At 34.1% G+C, this 24,555-nt stretch overlaps 4 protein-coding genes across 5 annotated transcripts; 1 reads left to right on the forward strand and 3 right to left on the reverse strand.

Moving 5' to 3' along the window:
- Positions 1-26: 26 nt before the first annotated feature.
- LOC120283621 (protein UXT homolog) lies at positions 27-2,765 on the reverse strand. Of its 2 annotated transcripts, XM_039290326.1 has the most exons (6): positions 2,606-2,765; positions 2,474-2,503; positions 2,262-2,363; positions 2,051-2,158; positions 1,267-1,321; positions 27-474 (listed from the first exon to the last, which is right to left on the reverse strand). In XM_039290326.1, exons 1-6 carry the CDS (start codon positions 2,704-2,706, stop codon positions 430-432), a joined length of 441 nt encoding a protein of 146 aa, XP_039146260.1. In that variant the 5' UTR covers positions 2,707-2,765; the 3' UTR covers positions 27-429. The 2 variants fall into 2 exon arrangements, with proteins under 2 accessions (XP_039146260.1, XP_039146262.1); XM_039290328.1 differs by lacking the exon at positions 27-474 and having other exon boundaries at positions 1,267-1,355.
- Positions 2,766-5,016: 2,251 nt separating this feature from the next.
- On the reverse strand, positions 5,017-8,605 carry LOC120250044 (protein argonaute 7-like). Its single transcript, XM_039258789.1, is given in 9 exon segments — positions 5,017-5,590; positions 5,592-5,915; positions 5,917-6,540; positions 6,542-6,590; positions 6,656-7,413; positions 7,415-7,441; positions 7,443-7,706; positions 7,708-7,874; positions 8,179-8,605. Coding segments are annotated over 9 exon segments (2,949 nt in total). The 5' UTR covers positions 8,462-8,605; the 3' UTR covers positions 5,017-5,137.
- Positions 8,606-12,749: 4,144 nt separating this feature from the next.
- On the reverse strand, positions 12,750-18,496 carry LOC120250666 (LON peptidase N-terminal domain and RING finger protein 1-like). Its single transcript, XM_039259496.1, has 18 exons — positions 18,348-18,496; positions 18,177-18,251; positions 17,777-17,859; positions 17,616-17,700; positions 17,419-17,505; positions 16,139-16,200; positions 15,831-16,024; positions 15,660-15,720; positions 15,331-15,508; positions 14,959-14,997; positions 14,807-14,868; positions 14,671-14,707; positions 14,341-14,390; positions 14,155-14,224; positions 13,661-13,736; positions 13,283-13,362; positions 13,103-13,171; positions 12,750-13,008 (listed from the first exon to the last, which is right to left on the reverse strand). Exons 1-18 carry the CDS (start codon positions 18,408-18,410, stop codon positions 12,949-12,951), a joined length of 1,431 nt encoding a protein of 476 aa, XP_039115430.1. The 5' UTR covers positions 18,411-18,496; the 3' UTR covers positions 12,750-12,948.
- A 2,033-nt stretch (positions 18,497-20,529) lies between these two features.
- Positions 20,530-21,256, forward strand: LOC120283674 (MFP1 attachment factor 1-like). The gene has a single exon (XM_039290387.1). It carries the CDS (start codon positions 20,572-20,574, stop codon positions 21,070-21,072), a length of 501 nt encoding a protein of 166 aa, XP_039146321.1. The 5' UTR covers positions 20,530-20,571; the 3' UTR covers positions 21,073-21,256.
- The last annotated feature ends 3,299 nt before the right edge of the window (positions 21,257-24,555 follow it).

The raw sequence follows: 24,555 nt of genomic DNA on the forward strand, positions 1-24,555 counted from the left end.
ACAAAGAGAGAAAGTTGACACCTTGATTGAAACAACCCATATCAGAAATAATAATTATAGTAATAAAAAAATAAGAGAATCCAAAAAAGTACAATAAATCCTGTTGTTCTGACAGTTGTGTCAAAACATAAATCTGACAACATAATGAAAGGACATTCATATGCCTTCCTGACAAAGTTAGGCAAACAGACAACTTCACAGCTTCTTGAGCTTCAAATTTCAATTCTAAGAAATTGATTGCTTAAAACTTTTAAACCAACCAGGACAAAGATATTAAGGTACACAAACGCGCATCTCAATATACAAATGGCATGTCAAACGCTGAGGTAATGACTTCTGTGTAAAAGCACACCAACCATGATTCATAGCATACTGCAAAAGTGGAGACTTCACTCATCCTCCATTTGCATGAATAGATATTTACAAACATTACTCTGTTGGCAGTTGTAGCAACTCTCGGATGCCTTCCAATACCTGAAGAATTTTTCTTTTAAGAAATCAAACTGATCTAATAAATAGAGGACAACCAGTACTTAAAATAAAACTGGAGTAAATGCAAACAAACAATGATGAAGAAAATATATGGAATGGATGCCAAGGGAAAAGGATTTTGTTTATCATGTTTTCCTACTTCATTGTAGGTATGTCTATTGACTTGAGAGGTTCATCAGTCATCTTCTTATGGTGAAAAATTGAGAGTTGAGAATCACACAAGACAGAACTAGATTTTGTTAAGGCAGGCAATCGTCCTAGAAAGCATCATACCTTGATATCTAAATTTTTCTTGTGTTTGGCGCATGTACAAACATTGTTCACAAGTCATTGCTAAAAGAAACGGATACAATATATCTTGTGGTTTTATTAGAGAGTTATTTGTAATAAGGTTTCACCTTTGTCTACAAAAAAGAATCACTTAGGTTTATGCATTGTGCATCTTAACTTTTAAAAGCAACTAGTTTCCTTTCTTTGATAATTGAAATTGCCGAAGAGATCAAGGCTGTATCATCAGCATGCATTGATGGATTCAGATACAGTATGAGTTGTCAGGTGATATAATTTCATGCAATCAAACAGCGAGATCCATGTCCAAATATCAGTGCAAAATTGAGTTTCAGACTGCAAATTGGGTAACCACTACAGAACAGGGTACCCTAGCATCTCTAATTTGGTAGCTGACACATTGGAAAATGTGTCACTGTTGCAAGTGAAAAATGAAACAACAATATACATATATGGTACTCAAACAAATAATCTCATATTTCTTACCAACTTTATTTGGGCTTTGATGTTTGCAATTAGATGCGTGTACTCCTCTACTTGTCTGCCAGAGTACAAGAACATATCATCTCAATATACTACAATAAAAAACATTTGTCATTTACAAAATTAAATCAAAACTTGATCCAATCAACTAGCTAAAACATAACAAATTTAATACTAAGAGATGTTCCACATCTCCTTCTAATGATGTAAGGTGGATAGTCAATGTGATTGCATATGTGCTCTATTAAATTATTAATAACCATCAAGAGATAAGATGTGCCACTAATAATGAACTTCATCATATGAAGTGGTAAGTTTTGAAAAATCAACATGCATGATCATAGTTAATAGTTGGCGATAATGAAATTGGACCTATATCAGAACAAGGACTTCCTAAACACCATTTCCCCCATAACTAGAACTAACTTCTAAATATTACTTCTATGATTCAATATATCCATGCCAGTCAAGCATCAAATTCACAACAAAGCACCACCAGACATACATTCATGCCCTAGCTAGGGTCAATGGAATGGTGAAATAACGCCTTTCTATGAATATGAATAGCATAGCAGAACTAAATAGAACAAAATTTCATACTGCACTGGTACAACAACCCGAGATAAAAGTATCCCTTTTATTAACATCCTATCTGTCTATGTCATATAACATTCATTTGATTCATCAATCATACAAATCTTTATCATCTTCATAAACTATTATAAAGAGTTTCAAAAAATAAATAAATAAATAAATATCAACGAATTGAAAAGAAGAGAACAAGAACCTTGTCAATCTGGCTTCCCTGACTGATATGAAATCCAGTGCTTCTGACCAAGTAAATTCTACATGAAAGCCCAAACCAATATCAACAAATACACGTCTTGTATCAGGCCTGCACAAGAACACAAAGAGAAAGACAACATAAAGATTGAAACTTTAGGGAAAAAACCAAACTTTTCTTTCCACAAATAATAAAGAAAGCATGAAATCCCTACACATCCGCCTGCACATAAACTTCAGAGCCAAGATTGACTCTTGTCCGGAGCGACGTCGCTCCAGACTTCTCCAAAACCTGAATGTTCCTCTTCAAATCCGAGCTGAAAACATTGATGTTAAGACAAACTTCAAACTTCCTCTAAGAAACAAAATCACAAACACATTGCGTGCAAACCGAGACAGAGATTAACAAAAAACAAAAAAAGGATACAAAATCTTCTGCTGTTCGAACACCTTGTCCCTGCCCACAATAACAGCAAATTATATAATCCAAAAGAAGGAAAAGAAACAAGGATATGAATAAGAAGATGACGACGATGAGGATGCGGATGAGAAATAGAACCGTTGAGCAATGGCGTTGACGAGGTCGGGCTTCAGCCTTCCTTCGACGAAGTCCTCGAATTTCTGAACCTTTTGCCGCCGGAGCTCCGAGCTCTCCGCCATTGCCGCCTTCTCCCTCTCTCTAGGGTTTGGAGGGTTTGGACTTTGGGGGGAGTGGTATAATTGCATAAAAGCCCTTCAATCATTTGAAAATCAAAATTAGTATATATAACCTTACAAAAGTTCATATTTGTATTTTAATGTATATATATTCATATAAACCATATATATATACACACCGCACAGAAATCAACTCTTTTTTTTTTTAAATAAAAAGAAAAAAAATCATGTTTATCATAATTTTTTTGGGGAAAAAAATTAGATGATGATAAAAATTAGAAAATTATATTTGAACAATTTTTACCACAGAAGTATATATTAAAAATATTAGTGTATGTTGCGCATTTTTATATACGTATGATTTATTTTTATGGTTCATATTCGTCTATGTTTCACCAATATAGACATCAAGTTGATCATGGGCTTGGGCTTTTGATGTGCAGGCCCATGATGAATATATTTCATTAAAAATAATAAACACAGCTTTAATGTGGCATATGACTTCATTTATTATAAGAAATAATTAAAAGAAATTATTTTAAAAAGTCCAAACTATACATGATTACTACTTTAACATCTACATATCAAAATTAACACGTAGACAGGTGAATTTTCCCTGTAAAAAAATTTTAATGTAAAATATTATAATTTTTTTATATAATCTAAACTAAACCATGTCTGATCAGTACAATTAATATTTTGAGAAACAAACAAAAAAAAGAAAAACCAACACCACAAAAAAATATCAAGGGTAGTATAGTAAAAAAACAAGACTTTGGCAGTAAACAACATGTCCTTCTATGCTCCTTTCCTTTCTGCAACTTCCATTCATTCACTCACCAGAAAAATATAAATAAATAAATAAATAATAATAAAAGTTAGCAAAAAGTGTGTGTTAAAGTTGGCCATTTGCATGGTTTAAAAAGAGCTGGACAAATGTACCCCTAAAATGGGCAGGCATATATATATATATATATATAAATGCTGATGATATGCATGCATGCAGCAGCAGATAAAATAGTACAACATAAATATTCCCCATGTTTAGTACTATTACCAACACCCCTCCATTTCCCTTTGCCTTTGCCTCTCTACATTTACATTTGCATGCATGCGTCATTAAATAACACCACTGGTTCACTGCAAAATGGATACATTATATATATATATATATATATATATTTTAAGTGTATCTCATAACAGTGCAGTACTGCTGCATTTGTGAGTGGTCTATTTCTTTGCAGAGTGAGTTTGTTTTCTGTATATATATATATAGATATTATATATTATATTTTATGTATGATGTGTTTTTTAGGATTGGTGGGAACAGTACATACATGCTGCCACCTTCATCATGCATGCCACTTTATAATAATAATAATAATAATAATAATATATTAGTAGTTTTTTTAATGAAAATACATAAAATTTTATAATTAATTTCTTATTAATAAGGTTTTCTTGTCACGGGAATGAGAAGTGGGAAACGTTTCCCAAAAGCTGGGTTCCCTTTTTGTTGGTGGGAAACGTGTGTAGTACTATAGAGAGTGACGTTTCCATTGCATTAAATACAACGTTACGTGAACTCATGAACAAAACCATAAAATATAATAATAATAATAAAAACAAATGCTCAATTCTCAAGAGAAGTATATGCTTTTTAGTTTTTTTAGAGAGAGAGAGAGTTTGTTTTTCTCTCAAGATTCTTGAAAGCAAACAGATAAAATAAATTGTTGAGTTTAGAGATGCAAAAATGAAACAAAGAAAAGGAAATAAAAATGGCAGGACAAATTGGTGCATTGGGAACAGAAATTTATATGCATCTCAAGTTATATATATATATATATATATACACTTCATTTGTGAACCAAAATGTTTCCCAAAAAAATAAAGAGGTTTTAATATGAGTATGTTGTTTTCTGGGAGGAATCTTATCAGTGCATGCATTGCAAGATGTGCCAAAAGATGTAAAGATATCAAAACAAGTTCTTGTTGACACAGTGTTCAGGTTGTCATTGAGTTTTCTGCTTTTTTTTATTTTCTGCATTTCATGATGAATTGTAAGTAATGCAGTGGAAACCCAGACACAAAAGTTATCAATGAAGTTGAACATTATGCACAGGATTCATTTTTCCTTGCACTTTCCTCAGCATTGCATGATGAATTTCAACATTAATGCAGTAAAACAAACATACAGATATCAATGAAGTTGAACATTCAATGTAATATATATATATATATATATATAAAAGCTTCAATTTTCCTGCATACATGATGAATTGTAACAAATGCAGTAAAACAAACATAATGATATCAATGAAGTTGAACATTCAATGTATTAAGCTTTCATTTTCCTGCACACCTTCTCCGACACAAGAACTAAAGCTTCTGAGAGATATATATATATATATATACCTTGATCATCAGAGTAGATTCAGCAGTAAAACATAAGACGTTTAACATTGTCTCGAAGCTTTGGCAATGGCGCAGTGCGTAAAGGACTTGTTCTTGATAATGTGGTCCTTGAACAAGACATTGAGTCTGTTCGATCGAGATACAATCTACCTCTATACGCTGCGAGATGCGCGTAGTAAGCTGGAGGTACAAGAGAAACCGGCTTCGTGCATCTTGCGAATGTGTAGCAGAGATTGTGTATCAACTTCTGAATTTCATCGGATTTGAATCGGTTCTCATCCCATAGAACATGGTAATGTGTAGGCCTGCTTGTGCCTTTCACTCCCCAATGACTGCACAGATAGAAATCAAATTCCCTTGGGTGAGTTATCACAGTATCGACAACAGTCCCCGGTGGTATGTTTTCGTCAGAGAAATGGTTGGATGATGATCCATTCTTATCATTCAAGAAGAGTCTTGTGTGGTGTCGCTTTCTGAACCACAGCGAACGTAATGCTCGGCTTGTAGGCAGGAAACCTCAAGCACGCTCTTCGAATCGCTTGCAACTCTTCCTTCAAAACCTTGCTAAATTGTGTCTCACTCACACCGTCTCTGAAGAAAATTATTATCTTCGGAAGTTGATGAACTGCAAGATAGAATTCCTCGAGCAACTCTACAACCATCTCTTCTAATTCTTCGATGATTTCTTGGCGGTGTGTTTGTGATCTCATCCTTGAAATGTACTTATTTGCCGCAGGCCAATTCATGCTTCCGACAACAGCGGCGACTGATGGACTGAAATCATCAAGCGGATGCGGGATGAGTGACATCGGCTCCCATGAAAATCACTGGCTCATCATCCATAAAAAGCCGGGGTATTTGGCGTGGTAAAGTGTTGTAAAGTGCTACATTGCAGCCACCGAGCTTTGCATTTATCTTGAGGGCAAGATTCGAAAGGAACTGCGAACTAAGCCTGCTTATATTAGAATACAAACAACACTGGCTCATTACACCGATCCCCGTCTCAGCGATCCTCTTCAAATCGGCATAACCCCTGTGCTTTTTCTCCATTACACAAATAAGCAACTGCAAGTTGTTTGATGTAACTTCATGTATTTTCCGGAGCTTGTCTTCCAATACCGACACATTGTTTAACACCTGAATCTGCTCAAATAGCGGACTGATCACCGTGTTCTTGTTCAAAACAATGCCGAGTTGCTCACACCTAGTAGAAAGCTGATTAATAAATCGGGGGATGCACGATCGCTGCTCCATGTTGCCACCAAAACTTATCAATGCCCATCTCTTAATTTTAGAGCCTTCAGCAACATGACTATCAAGCAAGTTCCATTGCCGATCATATCGATTCGGTGTTATATCTCTAACATTTCCTCCATCACCAAGTTTTAGCTTCGGTGGTTGTAGGACTCTTCCGCACAGTTTTCGTCATCTCTCTTGAAACATTAAGTTTGAATTCACCTGCATACGGACCACTGCGAAACAAAACATTTGGTGAACAACAAATTCATATAAAGAAAAATCATACATATATAATCACCTTAGCGGGCCAATTTTAGCTCCCATCACACCATTGATAATATCTTTTCTCTCGGCCGGCTTTTGGCACCCCATTTTGAGTATCTTGACGGTCTGCTCATCAGAGAGCTTGCCGAGAAATTTCTGGCCTTCGCAAACCATACATAATTCCATCGGAAGATAACACGGCTTGTTTCTACTAATCTGCAAGCATGGTAAATTCTTATATTGTATATCGAGGCTATACTGATCCTTGAAATAGTCTACCAGCATCAAATCCTTGCCGTCTCTATCTCTAAATTTGAGATTCTCCGTGACTTCTTCGGTCAAGCAATAAACACGGTATCTCTGGTTGGTTTCACGGTGATTAACAAACACTCTGATGTTCTTCAAAGCTTTTTCGACTTCCTTCTTCTCTTCTCTTGTTAATCCCCTGGTTTTCCTTTGAGAAAGGTCTCTCAAGAAATCACATCGCTTCTGAAGGTAAGGAATAACACCGATGCTTTCATGGAACGCCATCAAAGAAAAGTCGACATTGAGGGAAAGGCCTTGTTTTGTCGGCCTTAGGCTCTGAAAGAACCCTCTCATTCCTACAGCTCCTCCACCGATATCTTTAGCTCCTCCCATTGAACTAGAGTACAATGCTCGTCCAACCGAAATGCAACTCTCCGATGAACTCTCACGAAGAACAACATCCAATGCATGAAGATAATCTTGTGGAAGTGGAATGCCATCCTTTTCCTCCCTCAAGTACTTATCCAAATCCTCGCCGGTAATTTTTCGAAGCAAGTCTAATGTTCACTCTGAAAAAGCTTAGTCTTTATCTTCAATGTCTCAAACATATTATAAACACCTCCATTAGGAGGAGAAGATCGAGTAATCGGTATAGGTAGACTAATGAAGAACTCAAGCCTGTCATCTTGAAACTCAACAGGACTATATAAATTCCTTCGGCCATCGAACACGGGAAGTGCCCCGGAGAGAGCATCGGAATTCTCTTGCACAAGCTTTCTCTTAATCATTCGACTAAGTTCTTTCGATGGCCTAGGAGTAATATCGACATCATAATGGAAAAATCCTTTGCTTAGAATCAAATTTTACAAGAAAATGGTTAGCAAGGAGAGACACTTGAAGGCCTTCAGTGCCACCGGAGTCCGGCCGAGGAGCTACCAACATTGCTTCTGGATTGATGGGCATTGGCTTTCTTTGACACTCTTTAGATACGCTTTTCACATTCACAGCTGCTAACAGATCACCAAATTCAGCTCACAAAACACACACACACACACACACACACACTCTAAAAAAAGATCAAACAAAAAGCAAGAACTAAAACAACATAAAAGACTCTACTCCAAACAAGACCTTTCCATCCATGTATTGCAAGTAAAAATGAGAAGAATATTCAAAAGAAAAGATTCCAGTTTGCACATTTTCAGAAATGTATTCTTTTTTTTTTTCCTCCCAACACAACAACAACAACAACAACAATCAATAACAACAACTTTAATAAAACAAGAAAAGAGAAAGAAAAGAGAAACATACCATGAGGAAGAGGCAAAAGAGTGGCAACCCTGCCATCTTGAGCATGGCTAGTACTCCTCCTAGCACCAGTCCCATAATGAACAAGTGGCTTAGAAGGAAGATGAAGCAACAAAGGTGGTGGCAATGGGAGATGGAGAGGGAGAGGCAAAAGAGCTGGGTATGAAGTTGAGTGACAAAGCTTCACAAGTGTTGCAGGTTGCTGTGGTTTCACACCCATTGGTCTACTACAACCACTTCTCCACTTCCTTCTCCCTTTCTTCCCCTCTTCACCACCTTCTTCCATTTGTTACTATGAGAAGAAGCAGAACAAGAAGAAAAAGATGATGAAGAAGGAAGAGTATATAAGATAAATAGGACAGACAGAGAGGATGTAGGCAGAGTTCAGGACAAAGTGTGGAGCCAGCAAGAGTTGTTGTTGTTGTTGTTATTGTTATTGTTGTGGTTGTGGTTGTTCATCACCATACACAACCAAAGGTGATGATAATTGTAGTAAGTAGAAACAAGTCTTTTTTTCTCTAGAAACAAGGGTAAGGTAGTTTTTGGTATATTGTGTAGAGAGAAGGTGTGATGGAGTAAATGAGTTGTTTGGAAAGTAATGAATGGCAGGAAGACAATTGTTGGGGTTGTTTGCCATCATGAGAAGGTATCTTTAGGCAATCTTTGCTTTTGTGGGGGATGTTTGCAAGTCAGAGAGTTTTTAGTATTGGAAGTGGAGAATGAAAACTAGTCATTGTGTTTGTGTTCCTTTTGGGTGGTGATGTGGGCCTTTCTTTGTTCTTGGTAGAATGGTAGGTGAGAGATTAATATTTATAATAATATTTATAAACAATAATATTTAATTTAATAAATTAATATATATAAATTGTTTTTTTTTTAAAAAGAAAAAAGCATTAAGTTTGTTCTATTATTATTGTTTTTTTTAAAAAAAAATTAAGTGTGCTCCATTATCTTTGATTGTGTGCTATGTTTTCTAGTGTAGGTTTTAATTATTATTTTAATCAAGAGTTTTGACCTTTAATATTGTTAACTTAACTATGACATGGTAGGCTACTTTAAACCCTAAACCCTACAAAAAGAGTTTGGATGGTTCATATGTCTTCTCTTCGTTTAAACTATGTTTCTTCTTGTTAACTTGATTAATATATTTTAATGAATCCTTGGATTGAGGGAAAACAGAGAAAAGAATATATATATATATATATTATAATTAGAAAATCATTTTTTGTGTGTGTTGTTTTAATGAAGAAAACAATACGGATAAGCACAAGAAAAGAAATGCATTATAGATGAGCCACTGGTAGGCCAACATGAATGTCACTATATTTGTCATGGGTAAGGTGTAGGGTTTTGATCCTGTTATAAGTACACTGTAATACTGTAGTAATACTGTTTATCACTATTTTTGAGCTCATATATTATTTATAATATTATTTAAATGAGTTTAATTGGTCTCGTATGGAAGGTATTGTATCTTTCTCCTCTAAGATTGCATAATAGAAGGATTTATTAGTCCCTGTTTAATTTTTGACAATTTTCAAAATGTGCATGGGAAGGACTTTGTCTCATATAATATTTGACCGAGTCCGTAAACTATCTTAATTAGAGCACCACCATATTTATATTGTTTTTACAACATCTAAATAGGATTGTGTTTGTTGTCTTTGTTAAAAAAAAATGCATTATGCGTAAGTGTTAATGTTTTGCTGAAGAGACAAGTTTGAATCTCAACTCACATAGGGTGAAATCACAAGTACATTAAGACATTAACTTCATACTTATGCATACTCCTAACTCGTAGTATTTCGTAAAAAAAATATGCATTGTATTTGTATATACACTCATAATTAAATGACGAGGAACTATATTCTTACAATTTGGAAATATAAAAAAGAAAAGGTGAATATTATATCCAAAATTTTACTATATATATATATATATATATATATATATATGAAGTACCAAAATTATGATTTATATATAAATTTAAACTTTGATACTAAATTTATGCGTCTTTAATAAGAATGATTATTATTAATAATACATGAAAACATAAAATTAGTGATTTACTTTTTTAAAAAGAAAAAAATAAAATAAAAACAATACTGAAATGGGAATCAAAACTGACAAAACTCTATGTCTTGAACAGTCCAAAAGCAATCAAAGTTCTGTTTATGCTCTTTGTCTCTGCCCCAAACAACAGACAATAAAAAGCAAAGCAATTAAAATTTAAAAGTTAAAAATAAAGAAAGATAAAACTTAACTAAAACCTCCATTGCAAATATAGTTTTAAAAGAGGTCTATTCACATGACACGTGTACTAACTTGCACACGTGTGGGATTGACAACCCAATTCTAAGAACTTGTTTACAATGGAAAATGTAGGGATGAATCACAAGTCCATGTTGAGTTTGAAGGCATGGGCTGTTGATCATTAGTCTAGTTTTATCTTTGACACAACTTCAATCAAATCTTTGCCTCATTTTGAGCATACAAATATTTTCATTGATGGGATTGGGTAAGATTTACTGAAGGAATAATTGAATTATATTCTGTTTGAAATTGTAAAATAGATTAATATTGAGTGTACATATATATATATATATATATATAAAGATAGTGTTGATAGAGCATAAATAGTGAAAGATATATGATAATAAAAGTGATAATTTCTAAAACTAGAAGGAAGTACAAGATGGATATTATTAATTTGTTGATAAAGTACAAATACATACTAACATTGGAGGATAGTGTTAGAAAGTCATAAACATTATGCTATTAGTCCTAAATTATTGTTTTTGTCTAATAAATCATATAATTACCAATTAATTGTATTTTGTTTTGTTAGCAATATGTGAGTATGTACTGTATATAGTATTTTATATAATTATACTTGAAAACTAATGTAAAAAAAGATATTTTTTTTTTTTTTTGTCAAGATCAGCAACTGGAAGGTTAAACAAGTAGAAACTTGCACAATTTTCTGAGGAGCAAGTGTTGCAAAGCTCACGCACATGTGCACACAATCTTTGAGAGGGGCATGTGGATACTGAGACCTCTCACAGTCTCACATATAACCATTGTTTATATTTCTAAAAAATATGTCATGACTTATAAATTAAACTCTCATCACTTGTGAAACGTTTTATGTACCAATTGACCTCTCAGAATAGAAAGCATGTATATTGAAAAAAAATTACGTGAAGTTTTAAATTAATAATTAGTTTTATCATTTAAAATCAAAGTCAAGAAAGATTTTTTTAAAAAAAAGAGTGAAGATTCTAAATTCTAATATGATATTATCATGTGAATTCTCTGCTTTCCACTAAATTATTTTCTTCAATTATTTCAATTTTTTCCCCTATTCAACTAAAACTTCATCGATTATTTTCACACTTTATTTATATTAAACATATTATTTTTATCCGATTCAACTTAAAAACTAAACTGATAAGAACTTACTTATATATTCAAATTCATGCTTTATATATTAACCATTATGAAATTCTTAGTTACCATTTGAATAAAAATAAAATTCCTGCAATCCATTAATACTCCATTAGCTTAAACTAATGCATCCATTAATGCTTTGGTGTAATCTGCTCTTAGTAATTAAACCCTTGAGTCAGATTTGACAACTTCAAATTAAGGATATAAAAGGAAAATTGCGTTTGTTATGATGTAATAAATTATTAATTAGAGATAGGCTACGAGACAATGCAACCTTTCATTTAAGTCTTTATTTATATATATATATATATTTAGAATCATTGATGATAGGATAGGATAGGCTTTTACGTAGATTTAATCGGATCAAGACATTGAAAAGTAAAATATTGATGTCTTCTAATTAGTTCTTTTATTGCTCACAATTTGGCACCAATCACAATCATATATTGTCAAAAGCATCAGCTAAAATTCACAAAAGTTTCAATTGATTGATGGATTTATGGGAAAGTCAAAAATTCCCATTAAATAAATCATGTTATTTTTAATCTTTCATGCTATAAAACTATTTATATATATAAACATGACAAAAGCACATAAAATCAGAGCATGTATATGGACCAAAAATTTGATTGTCTAGCCTATGTGTTAGTATCCAGTGACACCTACAATCAAAGACCCATTATCACCACTGCACCTAACTTAACTAGACTTGAACTCATGACTTTTTAATGCATATACCAATGTTTTATGCAGTGAGGCGAATGCCGTTGAGCTATAAACCCTTCAGCCAAAATTAATTTCTTTCAAGGTTCAACACTGTTTGCATTTATTAAAGAATTTCAGTATTAATATGGCTTAAAACATAGATTAATATTCTAATTCATGTTTATAAATAACACTGATGTTGTTTTATAAACTTTACATATCACAAAAGAAAAAATACAGAGAAAATAAAAACATCAATACTTGCTTCAAAAATTTATAAAAAGGACAAATTATTGTTCTCATTCATTAATTCCAACATACCTTTATATTTAGAAACTAGTACTTGTTTGATATCATTCCATATAAAAAGCACTTGTATATATTAAGAACATGTCAATCTATCATTGAAATTTTCAACATATAAAAATATGTGCTCTTCCATTGATTAAAATTTGGAGCTTTCATTCTGTTCTTACAGTTAGCAATGGCAGAGTAACGCCAGTGACTTTCCTTTGATTAGCTTGATTCAAAAGAATTTATATATATATATATATATAACTCATGTAAAACAAATAAAGAATGAATGTAGATGTGTATCTGAAAATATAAGTTACCAATTCATTGGACTCGGCAGTTTTCTCCTTCGGCTCGCAGAAATATAAATCCGCGCGATATCCTCTGCAGATGGAGTCATGGAGATGTTAATAATCTAAGAATATTTGCATCTTTGTAAGTTATTATATGTTTAATTCAGTAGGACAAAATTTTGCACCTCATGTGTATCTCGCATGCGAATTAGCTCTAGCTTCTCGGATGGTCTCAAGTTCAAGTGGCTAACAAGCTGCCATACATGTAGCAAAGAAAAACATGAGTCATTGTCATAAATTAGCAAGGAAGACGATGAATTGAAAGACGAAAGGAATATATATAATAACAAAGAAAGTTTTCACACCCAAAAGCTAAATCGCTCGAGATCTTGCAGTCCAGGCATTCCTTCAGCTTGAAGAAGTTCTAACCGCCTTGATCTCCTACCTGGATATATTAATAGCAAATGACAGTAAAATGAGATAGCGAAACCATGATGTGACTATGTATGCAAGAAATAAATGATGCATTGTTTGTCTTCAAAACCAGAAAATGTCATAGAAGTGAAACTAACTAATGGCAAAGTAGTTAATATGGGATAAAAATTCTTAGGTGGTTCACAAGGTGCCATATTCTTTGCTGCTTCACAATTTATTGAGAACTCAATGGTGATAATTAACATGTGTCAGACACTTGGTAACAATCATTCCAGATGTGAAAATGGAATTATAAATCATTGAATTACCACTTCTTGCAGCTTCTTTTGCGTGTCTTATTAATGACCGGGCCAAATCTGCAGCTGCACTAGCCACTTGCTGCAACTGGCGAAAAAAAAGGCACATCAAATGGATGCCAACGCTTCTAACATTGAGTGATGATAGTGAACATTGAAAATAAGTTTAATCAAGGAATATAGGTTATAACGGAGCATGTTGGCTTGCCAAGTAATACAACACATTTTAAGTGAAGCCATAATAATCTTCAAAGTAGGTAAATCAATGGACTCCCATCATTCCAGTATCATGAAAATTTCTCCCTGAAGAAATAACTTATCTGGTCAAAAGCTTACAACCTGAAGAAACTAAAGGAAAAGTCATGCTTCAATTAGTTGCATTTAGTGATTGACCCTTAGAAGTTGGAAAGAAGGGAATATAATTAAGAGATGTAGGCCGCTACGGCATCAAAATGCAAATTTAAAGTAGCTCAAGAGCTAACCAAACAGAGGCTTAGAGCGCTTACGTCGTGCCTCTCTCGAGTCCCTACTGTTGTCTGTATGTCTTGAATCCAATCAACTTCAGCAACGCGATACCTACGATCAAAATTACAGACATAAAACTAGCGGGGAAAAAAGAAAAAGACAGGTCAATGAACTAGGATACATTGATCACCCACGAGAACTGATGGTACATGTATAGAAGGACTCACCCATCTTGATCCCAAGACCGTGAAATACGAAACCGCCTGCGCCCTTCTACCTGCCAAGTTCAAATGACTACAAGTGATCAGTTCCTTTAAGAGACAAGATATCAATTCATCCTCAAAATAAAATATAAAGTGACCAAGCGAAATAAGAGATGCAGAGGAGCGCATTATAAATTTTTTCTTAATATATTTTTCTACTAAATCATGACAGTTTCAAAGAATAGAGATGTATGCAAACTCCAAGCCCTAATATTTTACAAGTGATTTAATTGGACTAAAATGACACCAAGCATGGTGGAATAAATGTGAGGATCAGAAGCAGTTGCATCATACCTCCAAATAAAAACGTCCATCTGGAAGTGGTTCACACCTAAGATTGATAAAATAAAAATAAATATAAAAAATAAAAAATAAAAAAGAATGAGCATACAGAACAAAACAAGGGAATGAATGTGAGGGCAATGCTCACTCGGAAACTTCTACTTCACAAGCATAATTAGAAATTGAACCAGTCGCAGGATCAACTCCCACCTGCATGATAGATGTGGAAAAGAAGATATGTATTGTAAGTCAATACTCTAACGGATAACACATGTCTTACATGATGAAGATTTCATTTACCATGCCCATCCGATGATTTCCTTCCATTATTCTCCTCACCTATTTCAGAGAACAAAGATATTGTGGCAACAAATACAAGAGAATCAAGTATAAGTAAAAGATGCCGAATACCAACAAGTTAAACTGGCTTAGGTTATTGTGGCATCCATTTAAACTATCAATACAAGAATTTAAACTAACTAAATTACCAATAAAACATTACATATTCTAAAAGAAATGATACTGCCTTTTTTTGTGTGAGAAAGCTGGATTTTAAATTAAAAAAGATAGCATGACCACAAGTAACAAACTGGACAAGGTGTATATGGGAGACAAAATTAAAATAAACTAGATAATAGACAAAAGTAAAACTGGTATACTTTATCATCTTACCATTAGTCTGTAGCGAGGTTCAAATATATTAAGTGATAACTTTTGACATGGAAGGACAACATCCATGACGAAAAGGGGCATTATATCAACATCCAAATGAGACAAACTTTGTTGCTCAGATTTCCTCTCAGCATGTTCCACTGGAAAAGTTTTCTGTATTATGTTGTTCAATGTCACGCTGCAATCAGAAAACTCCATAATGGACAAGAAACTCAATGCGAATGGAACTTATAATGCAGCCTATAATAAAGAATAAAAACTAAATGGCAACAGTAAAACTATTTGTATGTATACTTTTGCAAATGATATTCAATTGGTGGTGTTGGTACCTTATCGGATATGTTTTAGGACCGATAAATAGGACCGTCCGGCACATAGGGCACTTATTTCCTGCCATTCAATGAATATTACATGCATCTTTGGTTAATACGAAAGAAAAAGACTAGCAAACCCTAAACCCTTTTGTCAAAACAAAAATCAAAAGGAAAAGAAGATCTCACCATGGTCCATAGACTGAAGAAGACAAGATCGGCAAAAAGAATGCCCACAGGGAGTAGTAACAGGTTCATATAACAACTTTAGACATAGTGTACATTCAAAGTCATCAGTCAGCTGAGGTTTCCATTGTTTTGCCCTTTTAACAGAACCAGCTGAAATTCTCCCCAAATCCCTGAGACAGGATTCAAGGTGGTGGCTGTATCGAAGATAGAATAAATAGTTCAAGCCTGTCACATAACAAATCTAAGAATACTGGAACATACTTGTATAAACTACCATGAGTATATAAAGACCACACTTGGTTCATTACCTAAAAGGATCAACCTGAAGTCCTGAAAGAACTGCTTCATGTGCCTCTTCATATCGCTCCAGCTGCCAGGTAAAAATAAGTAACACAAGAAAATGAAGACATCATATCTAATCGGAGACACATGTCTGTTATTAAAATAATCATCAGTAACACTTCTGACTTCTCCCAACATAATAAGCAAAACACTAAGAGTGGTGGTCAAAGTTGAGTCAGCAAAATTTTAGAAGAATATGGTGGTATGTGAGAAATTATTTAAATGGAGAAGACTCCATGAAAGGAATGAGAAATTTTGGACCAATGTTTCCTTAACATTAATCCAAAACTGGTAGAACCCACAAAAGTGTAGATTTGAAGAATATCTAAGGCTTAGAAGACTGGCTCATAGAATATTGGATCCTAAGGTGTGGCTATATCATCAAGCTACTACAACCATAAAGCTCATCTTTGAATCTCTCTACGCAGGTAAAACTACCGAGAAAAAAAAAGAAGATGATAATTCAATGTGGTAAGCCGCATAAACCTCAAGTCAAGAACTTTTACACAACAAATTTGAAGTTTTCCCTACCATGAAAACGATGCATCGTTGCTGGAGGAAATTCCATAGGCAACTTATCTAGGTAACTGTTGCACCATAACACATAAAAATACCGTGCATGATGTTTTAAATAGCAATCTATGCTCCTGGGACAGATTTCAAACCAGCCAGTAAGGGTTGCACCAATTAAGAGAGTTGATCGTTAATTCAATGAAATGAATTAATTTTCAAAGTAGCAGTTACAGCAAATAAAGTGTGGACTCATCACCCTGAAACATGTTTCTACAGCATAGCCATTGAAGTAATTACAATAATTCGTTGCATAAAGTGTGCACAATTTTTGCTTCATCAGACTTCTTAACCAATGCTTCAGTACCTTCTGCATATTTCTTTAAACACATGTGATTCTAATGTATGTTAACCTTACTCTACCTAATACTTAAATTTAACACATAATGCAGTTACAAAAGGCATGGTGCTTGTGTAGTGACTGTTTATGAGTAAATCAAAGTTTTGACCTCCACAATCCACAGAGAATAGAGAATACAAAGGTACACTAAACTTCCAAAACCCGGCCAAGTAACAACAAAAATGAAAATAGATCAACCAGCAACTTGTAGCAACTATAATCAGCCAGCAACCAGAATTTTTTCAGTACAATGAAGTTCATGGACATATAAGTCATTCATAAAGAAGGAAAACATAATCTTTTCATGAGTGAAAAGGAAGGGGTGCAGAGAATCACCAGAATTAGAGCACTGGTCTTCAAAAAATATGATTTTGGTGAGTTCATTCTTAAACTAATAACTCTTTCAGCATCCTTTAAAGCAAGCTGAAAAACATATTCAAAAAATTAGAATGATCTGAGGAAAGCTTGTGATACTCTTAGTTTTTCCAATTTTTCCTCTGATCCGCATTTAAACACTAAACAAAGAGGCATACCTCAGCATGCGTTGTAGGATCAAGCCCATTTAATGGTTGGCATTCAGATTCTAGTGCAGACCGGTCTCGGAGAAACTGGCTGATCCTGTTGTGTTAAATGTACTCAGAAAATACAACATGGAAAAATCTCATCTAACAACTAGCAACATAACTACACTCACCTACAGAAAGCAGAACATCGATTGCTTAGAATGATAGGATTTCCTGGTTCAAGAAGTTGCGCTTTTGAGTAGCATTTTATTGCCTGCAAACTAATTTATCAGGGAAATAAACCAAGCCACATAAAGTCTATAAATACTTAACTAAACCTACATTTCAGCAAATAAGCTCATCTTACAGATAGCAATACCAAAACAAATGTTGTTCAAAGAGCAGTCTTGTCATCCCTTCCCAACTCCCCTTAACATTATTCAAGCCAAATTGCATCATTAACACCAAAAACCTCACTCATTCGTCTCCAAATTTCATGCACATTGCTCACATAAGATACATCCAACTTAAACCTTAAAAAATAACAGAGAAATATATCCAAAAAACAACAGAGAGAAAACAGAGCCTCACATCCTCGAATCGCTTCTCCCTGAACGCAAGGTTCCCACCATGAACAAGATCATACACCCCAGCACCATTCACCTCCTGCAACAACAACAACAACAAGCCATTAAAAACCTCAAAAAGAAAAATCCACAGAATCAATCAACAAAACCACACTAAAAACCTAAAATCTCTCACCCAGGGTAACTCCTCGACATCAAACAACGCCTCCCACCCCGCCCGCGTCGACGACTCGGCCATTGGAAACCCAATCGAGGAGGAACCCTAGCTCTCCTTATCTAGAGATTGAGTGGCCCTCGTCCCTCCATCAACCTCTCTCTCTCTCTCGCTCATTCTCGAAGAATTCTTGAAATATATATAGAAATATAAAAATAAAAATAAAAATAAAAAATAACAGAAATCTCACCGTTGTTATGTTTGTTTTCAGTGCATTTAGAACGACCGCCGGCGCGTAGTTAACAACTGTACATTCGCGCCATTTTTTTCACCCTACATATACAACCCCTGCAAAATTTCACCGTGGGTTACTTTTTTTAATGAATAATTTTATACAAATAAGTGACAAGTATTTCTCGTAGATCCCGGAGAAGTTAAAAATATACACAAAATTATTACAGCTGACTTTTTTTTTTTAAAAAAAAAAATGCAAATAGGTGAAGAATATTTCTTATTTCAAGAAAAGTCAGGACGTGCATAAAATTACAACATGATTTTTTTATACAAATAAGTGACATCTAGATAAGTCAAAGATGTGTATAAGCAATAAGTATGGAGTCCAATCGCAAACTCTATATGCATCTATATTTTTACCTTGTGTGAGTTTTACATAAAGTTTAATCTCATATTCTTTATGAAATGAACACTAATTATTTAATACCCATAATTTAGCATGCTAGTTTTCAATAAAATAGATAAATCAGAGATTTATTAATAAATCAGAAAAACACAGCTATAAAAAAAATTAAACAATGAATGAAATAAAAAACTAAAAGTAAAGAGACAGTTACCCGTGATAAGACACAACATAGCCAGACTAAAAAGAACATACTCATATAAGTCGATAATATCCACCATACGGTAGCAAGGTTTAGCATACTAGTATGTACACAAGGACTTAGTTTTATAATAATTATTATTTTTACCATTCTATATGGTTGAATTGCATGTGTATATATATATATATATATATATGATTTTTGTACGTAAAAATAGATAACATGAAAACAAACCCAAGGCTCAAAGCTTGCTCAACATGAAGACAAGCTTTGAAGTTGGGCATCTTGGACCAAGTTTAGAGCATTCCAATCCAACCATTTGGGGCCTAAACAGTGAATTTTCCAATTAATAAATTTCATTAGTTATTGTGTTCTTGTTCTAATCTCTGTAATTTTTATCATTTGTCATGTTATAATCTAATTGGTCAACCGAAAAAGGTCTAGTTTGTCCACATGCATGATAAGGAAAGCTTGTTCTATCTTTTTATTTTCATTAAAAGTTTAAATGAATTGCTTTTCTCGGTCCCTAATTCCAACAATTAAAGTTTTCTTTTGATATAATTTTAAAATAAACTAACTTTTAGTATTGTCTTATAGTTAAGTCACAATTATATACAAAGTTTTGTTTATTTTCTTTTGACTCTTTATTTATTTTTCCATCAATTATTAGATAAATTTATAAAATTATATTATGAATAGCATTATACTCAATCCATTTCATATTAAATATCACATTTAATTTTTTTTTTAAATTTTTATCATCTTTAAAAGTTTCATAAGCATTAACATTATACTCTATCATTTTCAAATTAACTGTAACATTTGAATTATTATTCTTTCAAATTATTTATCATCTTAAAGTTTCATAAGCATTAGCATTATACTCCATCCACTTCAGATTAATTGTCATATTTGAAAAAAAAAATTTATTTATCATTTTAAAAAAATTTATAAACATTATTTATTTTTTTTTATAATTTTGTTTTTTTTTCTTGTTTAGAGATGTATGTACATTAATAGGAGTAAATAATTCTAATAAAGATAAATATATCTTATTATAATTTTTTATTAGATATTAAAAATTTTAATAATAATTTTAATATTTGTGCACAACTCAAATATGATAATTAAAGCAAAAGGGAGATAGTATTAAATTATAGATAAGAAGAAAAATTAGTAGCCAATAAAAACTTGCCACGTCATAGATCAAGATTAATCACGAGGACACTGAATCCCAAGGCATTTTCGCGGTCGATTCAATCCCAGTAACCAAACCAATAATAAACTGCCACGTATACAAGTTTACAAAACGAGTCGTAATTTCTGGTCCCGAGGCGGTATCGAATAAAAAAGTTATTATATTATAATCTCATTTTGATTTTGGTACTCTGATCGAAGCGAAGGCCATGGCTGAAGACATCCCGGAACCGCAACCCCAGGTCGAGGTCTCGCCGGAGGCGGCGCCACCGCCGCCGACGCCGCCGAGGGTGGCGTACCCCTCACTCGCCCTCCAAATCTGGCCGCCGACCCAGCGCACCCGCGACGCCGTCCGAAGCCGCCTCGTGGAGAACCTCTCGTCTCCCTCCGTCCTCACCAAGCGCTACGGTGCCTTTCCCATCGATGAGGCCTCCACTGTCGCCCGCCGCATCGAGGAGGAGGCATTTGGTGCTGCATCCGCCTCCGCCGCCGCCGATGCTGGATCTGTCGACGAGGGGATTGAAGTGATCCAGATCTATTCCAAGGAGATCAGCAAGAGGATGCTTGAGGCTGTCAAGGCTAGGGCTCCTGCCCCTGCTGAGAGTTCCCCGGGCTCTGTGGAGGTGAATTCTCCGCCCACCACTTCTGCGGCTGACGACGCTGCTGGGGAGGAGGCCTCTGCCGCTGAGTCCGATTCTCCGGCTTCTTGAGTATTGGATGGTATTTGCTTAACTCTTTCCTTGCTTTGGGGAGTGTCGATCTTGAGGTTGCTATGCTGGATCGGAGTAGCTGAAGCTTTTTTATTGTGGTTTCTATGGTTTTGTACTTTGCTGTATGGATTTCCTGGTTCTCTGGATGCTTTCCTATAAAAAAAATTATCGCTAGCTTTGAATATCTTTGTGCGATTTGGATTTGTGTTGTGAAAGTTCGCAAAATGCTGCTTTGATAAGGTTACTATTCCTTGTTTTCTTGTTGTTTGATGGATTCATATGCTGCTGGGTTCCACACTGGCAAGCGGCGTCATTGAAGAATTCTAGCATTTAGGTTTTTCTATATATGATGAAAAGTTTAGGATATGACACTGTTTGTTTTGATGAAAAATCCACAGCTATGATTTAAAGCATCATATTTGTTGTTAAATTTTCACTGTTTGTTGATAGCTGCTTGCATGTTAATAATGTTTATTGCTGTCCAAGGTTATTATTTACTGTTTGGTTTAAGTGTCTTTCTTCTTTAATCTGTTTAGCCATAATTTGATGGCGTTGTTCCATGAGAAGTTCCATTATCAAATTACAGACATATTCATTGCACAATGCTTGTGGCTGAATTCTTGTGATACTTTATTCAAAAAGTGAAATGCATCATCAATTAATACAGTACTAAAAGTTTAACCACTGGAAGTCCGTATAGTGGAAAGTTTTAAGTTAATTTCTTTGATGCTTTGTTATTGGTATTTGCCTTAGTAGGTACTCTCTGTTTGATATAATCACCTCAGAAGCTGTTAACATCAGAGGTTTTGTTACTATAAGATGGTCTGATGATAGTTGCTGCCTGCCGCAGATTAATATCTTGTTAATGGGATTGGATGACACCGGAGGTGATATTTATGGTGTGGTGATTGTGAATTTCTAAATTCATTATTAGTTTTGGTATGGCTAACATGGATCTGGTTGATAACATTTGGAATGGTGAATGACGACTGGTAGAACTTTTGAGGCATTGAATAAATAATAAATTTTATCATTGTGGAAGAGAATTGTCATGTTTTCACCTATTAGACAACATTGAAGTCGTTGTTGTTGTTGCAAAAGGCTTCTTGATGTTGTTTGATGTTTGGGATGTATATCAAACCTGGATTGGTGTGTAACTAATAACTATGCATGGGAAATGCCATAATTTTCATGCTTGCCTTTGATTTCGTGTGATTAGTGTCTGCTAGATTACCTACGGGATATGGCACCATGTAAAATTACAGTATTATAGCAATAACCCTTTTGTTGTTCTCCAAGAAAATGTTCTGACTTTGAAAGTTTGGATCTTTACAAATCAAAGTTTTGGCCGGACAAAAGGTGTGCTTGTAATCAATTTTTTTTACTTTTTTTATTTATTATTATTTTTTATGGTTAAATTTATCATACATTTTAATGTGAACAACCCCAAGCTGGGGCAGAGTTGGCAGACTAATTATACATTAATATTTTAGTTACTGTCTATTCAGGCACTGTTTGAAACTTATTTTGTGCGCCCAAAAGAATGTAAATCTTGACACTCCTACTCGCCAAGCCTTTGCATTATAGATTTTCCCTCACAAAGAAAGGGATTATGTTTGGTTTTCCATCTACTTTATAATATCTGTGATTATTTTATTTTGTGGAGCTAAATGTCCAGTTGATTAAATGGTGGGTGTGTGGGGGACTGTTTTGAAATTTCATTTTGGTGTAGCGAAGTGTAAATTTTCAGTATTTAATTATTGGTTTTTATGCTTTTGTTTATAATTGTAGATTGTGAAACAAATTATAATGAGTTATTCATCCGGAGAACATTATAACTAATTTTTCCATATTTAATTGAACGGCCATCTCTGCATTGCTGAAAAATAGTTTATGTATAATTCAATGACTGGTTTATACGGGTTGTTTGAGTGGCGATTTCTACTTAATTTGTTACCAAGAAATTCCTGGGTGTAGTTTTTGCCTGTTTAAGTTTAAGAGTTGGACATATTATTACATATTTCATTGAGATTTCGGAGACATGCCAATTCCCTTGCTCTATTGCTGTTTGCTATAGATCTTTTTTATGTTTGAAAATTTTCTTATTCTTTTCTGCCTTTTAATTATTTACATTCATTATTGGTACCCGTTGTGCTTGGATCATCTGCATGATTGTTTCATGTGACTTTTGGCTACTAGACACCTAAATGCCTTAGGTGTGGCATTCTTGCATAGAAAAGGTTTTAGCCATGTAGATAAAACTTAGAGATCAAAGTACTTGTTAGTCTCCTTTACCAATTATTTAATCTTCTTTGCATACATTCATGTAAATTTTTCAATTTTTTGGCTTCTTTAGTGATTGTCCTAATTATACCAAAACTTAATGTGTACTCAGCTAACCTCTATCAATCAAGCTGGATTATTTATGCTAGCTTTATGTATTTTTTTACCATCCCTAAACAAATCAAGTCAATATCTAGGACTTCGTTTTGATTGATCTATTTTCTCATCATGTTATGCAGGAATCATACATCTAAATCAACCAAAAGTGCGACTCTTACTCTTTGTTATTTTATCATATCCTTATCCTGTCTCTTTACAATTGCTTCCTCTTACTTATTTATTTATTTTGTATAAAATAGTTCTACATGATAAGAAAGAGTACATTGTTCTCAGTTATTACTATTTTGTTAGTTTATTTATTTGTATAGACTATTGTAACAGTGATATAGTTAGTGCACAGCCAATAAGAAAAGACAAGAAGCTCAGAGCCCAAGAAAAATATACCCCCAGGTATGATGCACAGCTCCCCTTGTTTCCAGGAACTGAAAGTATCACTACTAAAACAAACATTATTTATATTTCTGTTTCTACTTCTATTTCCATCTCTCTTCTTATTTGCAGGTCTGTTTGTCCTCTATCTTTCTCTATAGAGAAAGACAATGTCCTTGCCAAAGCTAACACCTTTGTTTCTTATTCTTCTTCTTCTCCTGCTGATCATCTTTGCAAGCAAAGATGAAACCAGAGCATCAGCACTGAGCAATGAGTACAAGAAGAAGTTCCAGAAGCACTTGGGACTTCATCAATGGCAACAACATAGTACCTCAGCTGATGCATTGTTTAGAGCCAGTGCAAGGAGAGTTCCCAATTCCTCTGACCCTCTTCACAATCGCTGAACTCTTGTTTTTAAACTTGTAAGCATTTTCCCCTTCATCCCTCAAGACTTCCTTGTTTCTTTGTTTTGCTTGGTTAATTGTGGTTTTTATTTTTGTGTGCTTTTGTTTGTAAGTATAGCTTTTTGTGTGTGTGTGTGTTTTGTTAGTGTCTTCTTTTACTTTTGTATTTCTTTTTTCAGTTTTGGAAGGAGGAGAAGAAGAGCACGGGTAATCCTTCTTCTCTTTCTTTTCTTCTTTTTTGTTCTTCTTCCCTTTTTCTTCTCTTCTTTCTGGGAAGCAATGGGGTGGGATGTGGGTGTATTAAAAG

Source organism: Dioscorea cayenensis, chromosome 19 (genome assembly GCF_009730915.1).
Source record: "Dioscorea cayenensis subsp. rotundata cultivar TDr96_F1 chromosome 19, TDr96_F1_v2_PseudoChromosome.rev07_lg8_w22 25.fasta, whole genome shotgun sequence".
Classification (NCBI taxonomy): domain Eukaryota; kingdom Viridiplantae; phylum Streptophyta; class Magnoliopsida; order Dioscoreales; family Dioscoreaceae; genus Dioscorea; species Dioscorea cayenensis.

What these genes read in the sequence shown, in the direction of transcription:
- LOC120283621 (XM_039290326.1), bottom strand. Translation starts at nt 2,706, where the DNA reads ATGGCGGAGAGCTCGGAGCTCCGGCGGCAAAAGGTTCAGAAATTCGAG. An exon ending in GTCAACGCCATTGCTCAACG is followed by an intron (nt 2,504 to 2,605) that starts GTTCTATTTCTC and finishes TATTGTGGGCAG; the next exon opens with GGACAAGGTGTTCGAACAGC. An exon ending in TTCGAACAGCAGAAGATTTT is followed by an intron (nt 2,364 to 2,473) that starts GTATCCTTTTTT and finishes CAATGTTTTCAG; the next exon opens with CTCGGATTTGAAGAGGAACA.
- LOC120250666 (XM_039259496.1), bottom strand. Translation starts at nt 18,410, where the DNA reads ATGGCCGAGTCGTCGACGCGGGCGGGGTGGGAGGCGTTGTTTGATGTC. An exon ending in CTTCAGGTTGATCCTTTTAG is followed by an intron (nt 16,025 to 16,138) that starts GTAATGAACCAA and finishes TCTTCGATACAG; the next exon opens with CCACCACCTTGAATCCTGTC. An exon ending in CCTAAAACATATCCGATAAG is followed by an intron (nt 15,509 to 15,659) that starts GTACCAACACCA and finishes TTCTGATTGCAG; the next exon opens with CGTGACATTGAACAACATAA.
- LOC120283674 (XM_039290387.1), top strand. Translation starts at nt 20,572, where the DNA reads ATGGCTGAAGACATCCCGGAACCGCAACCCCAGGTCGAGGTCTCGCCG.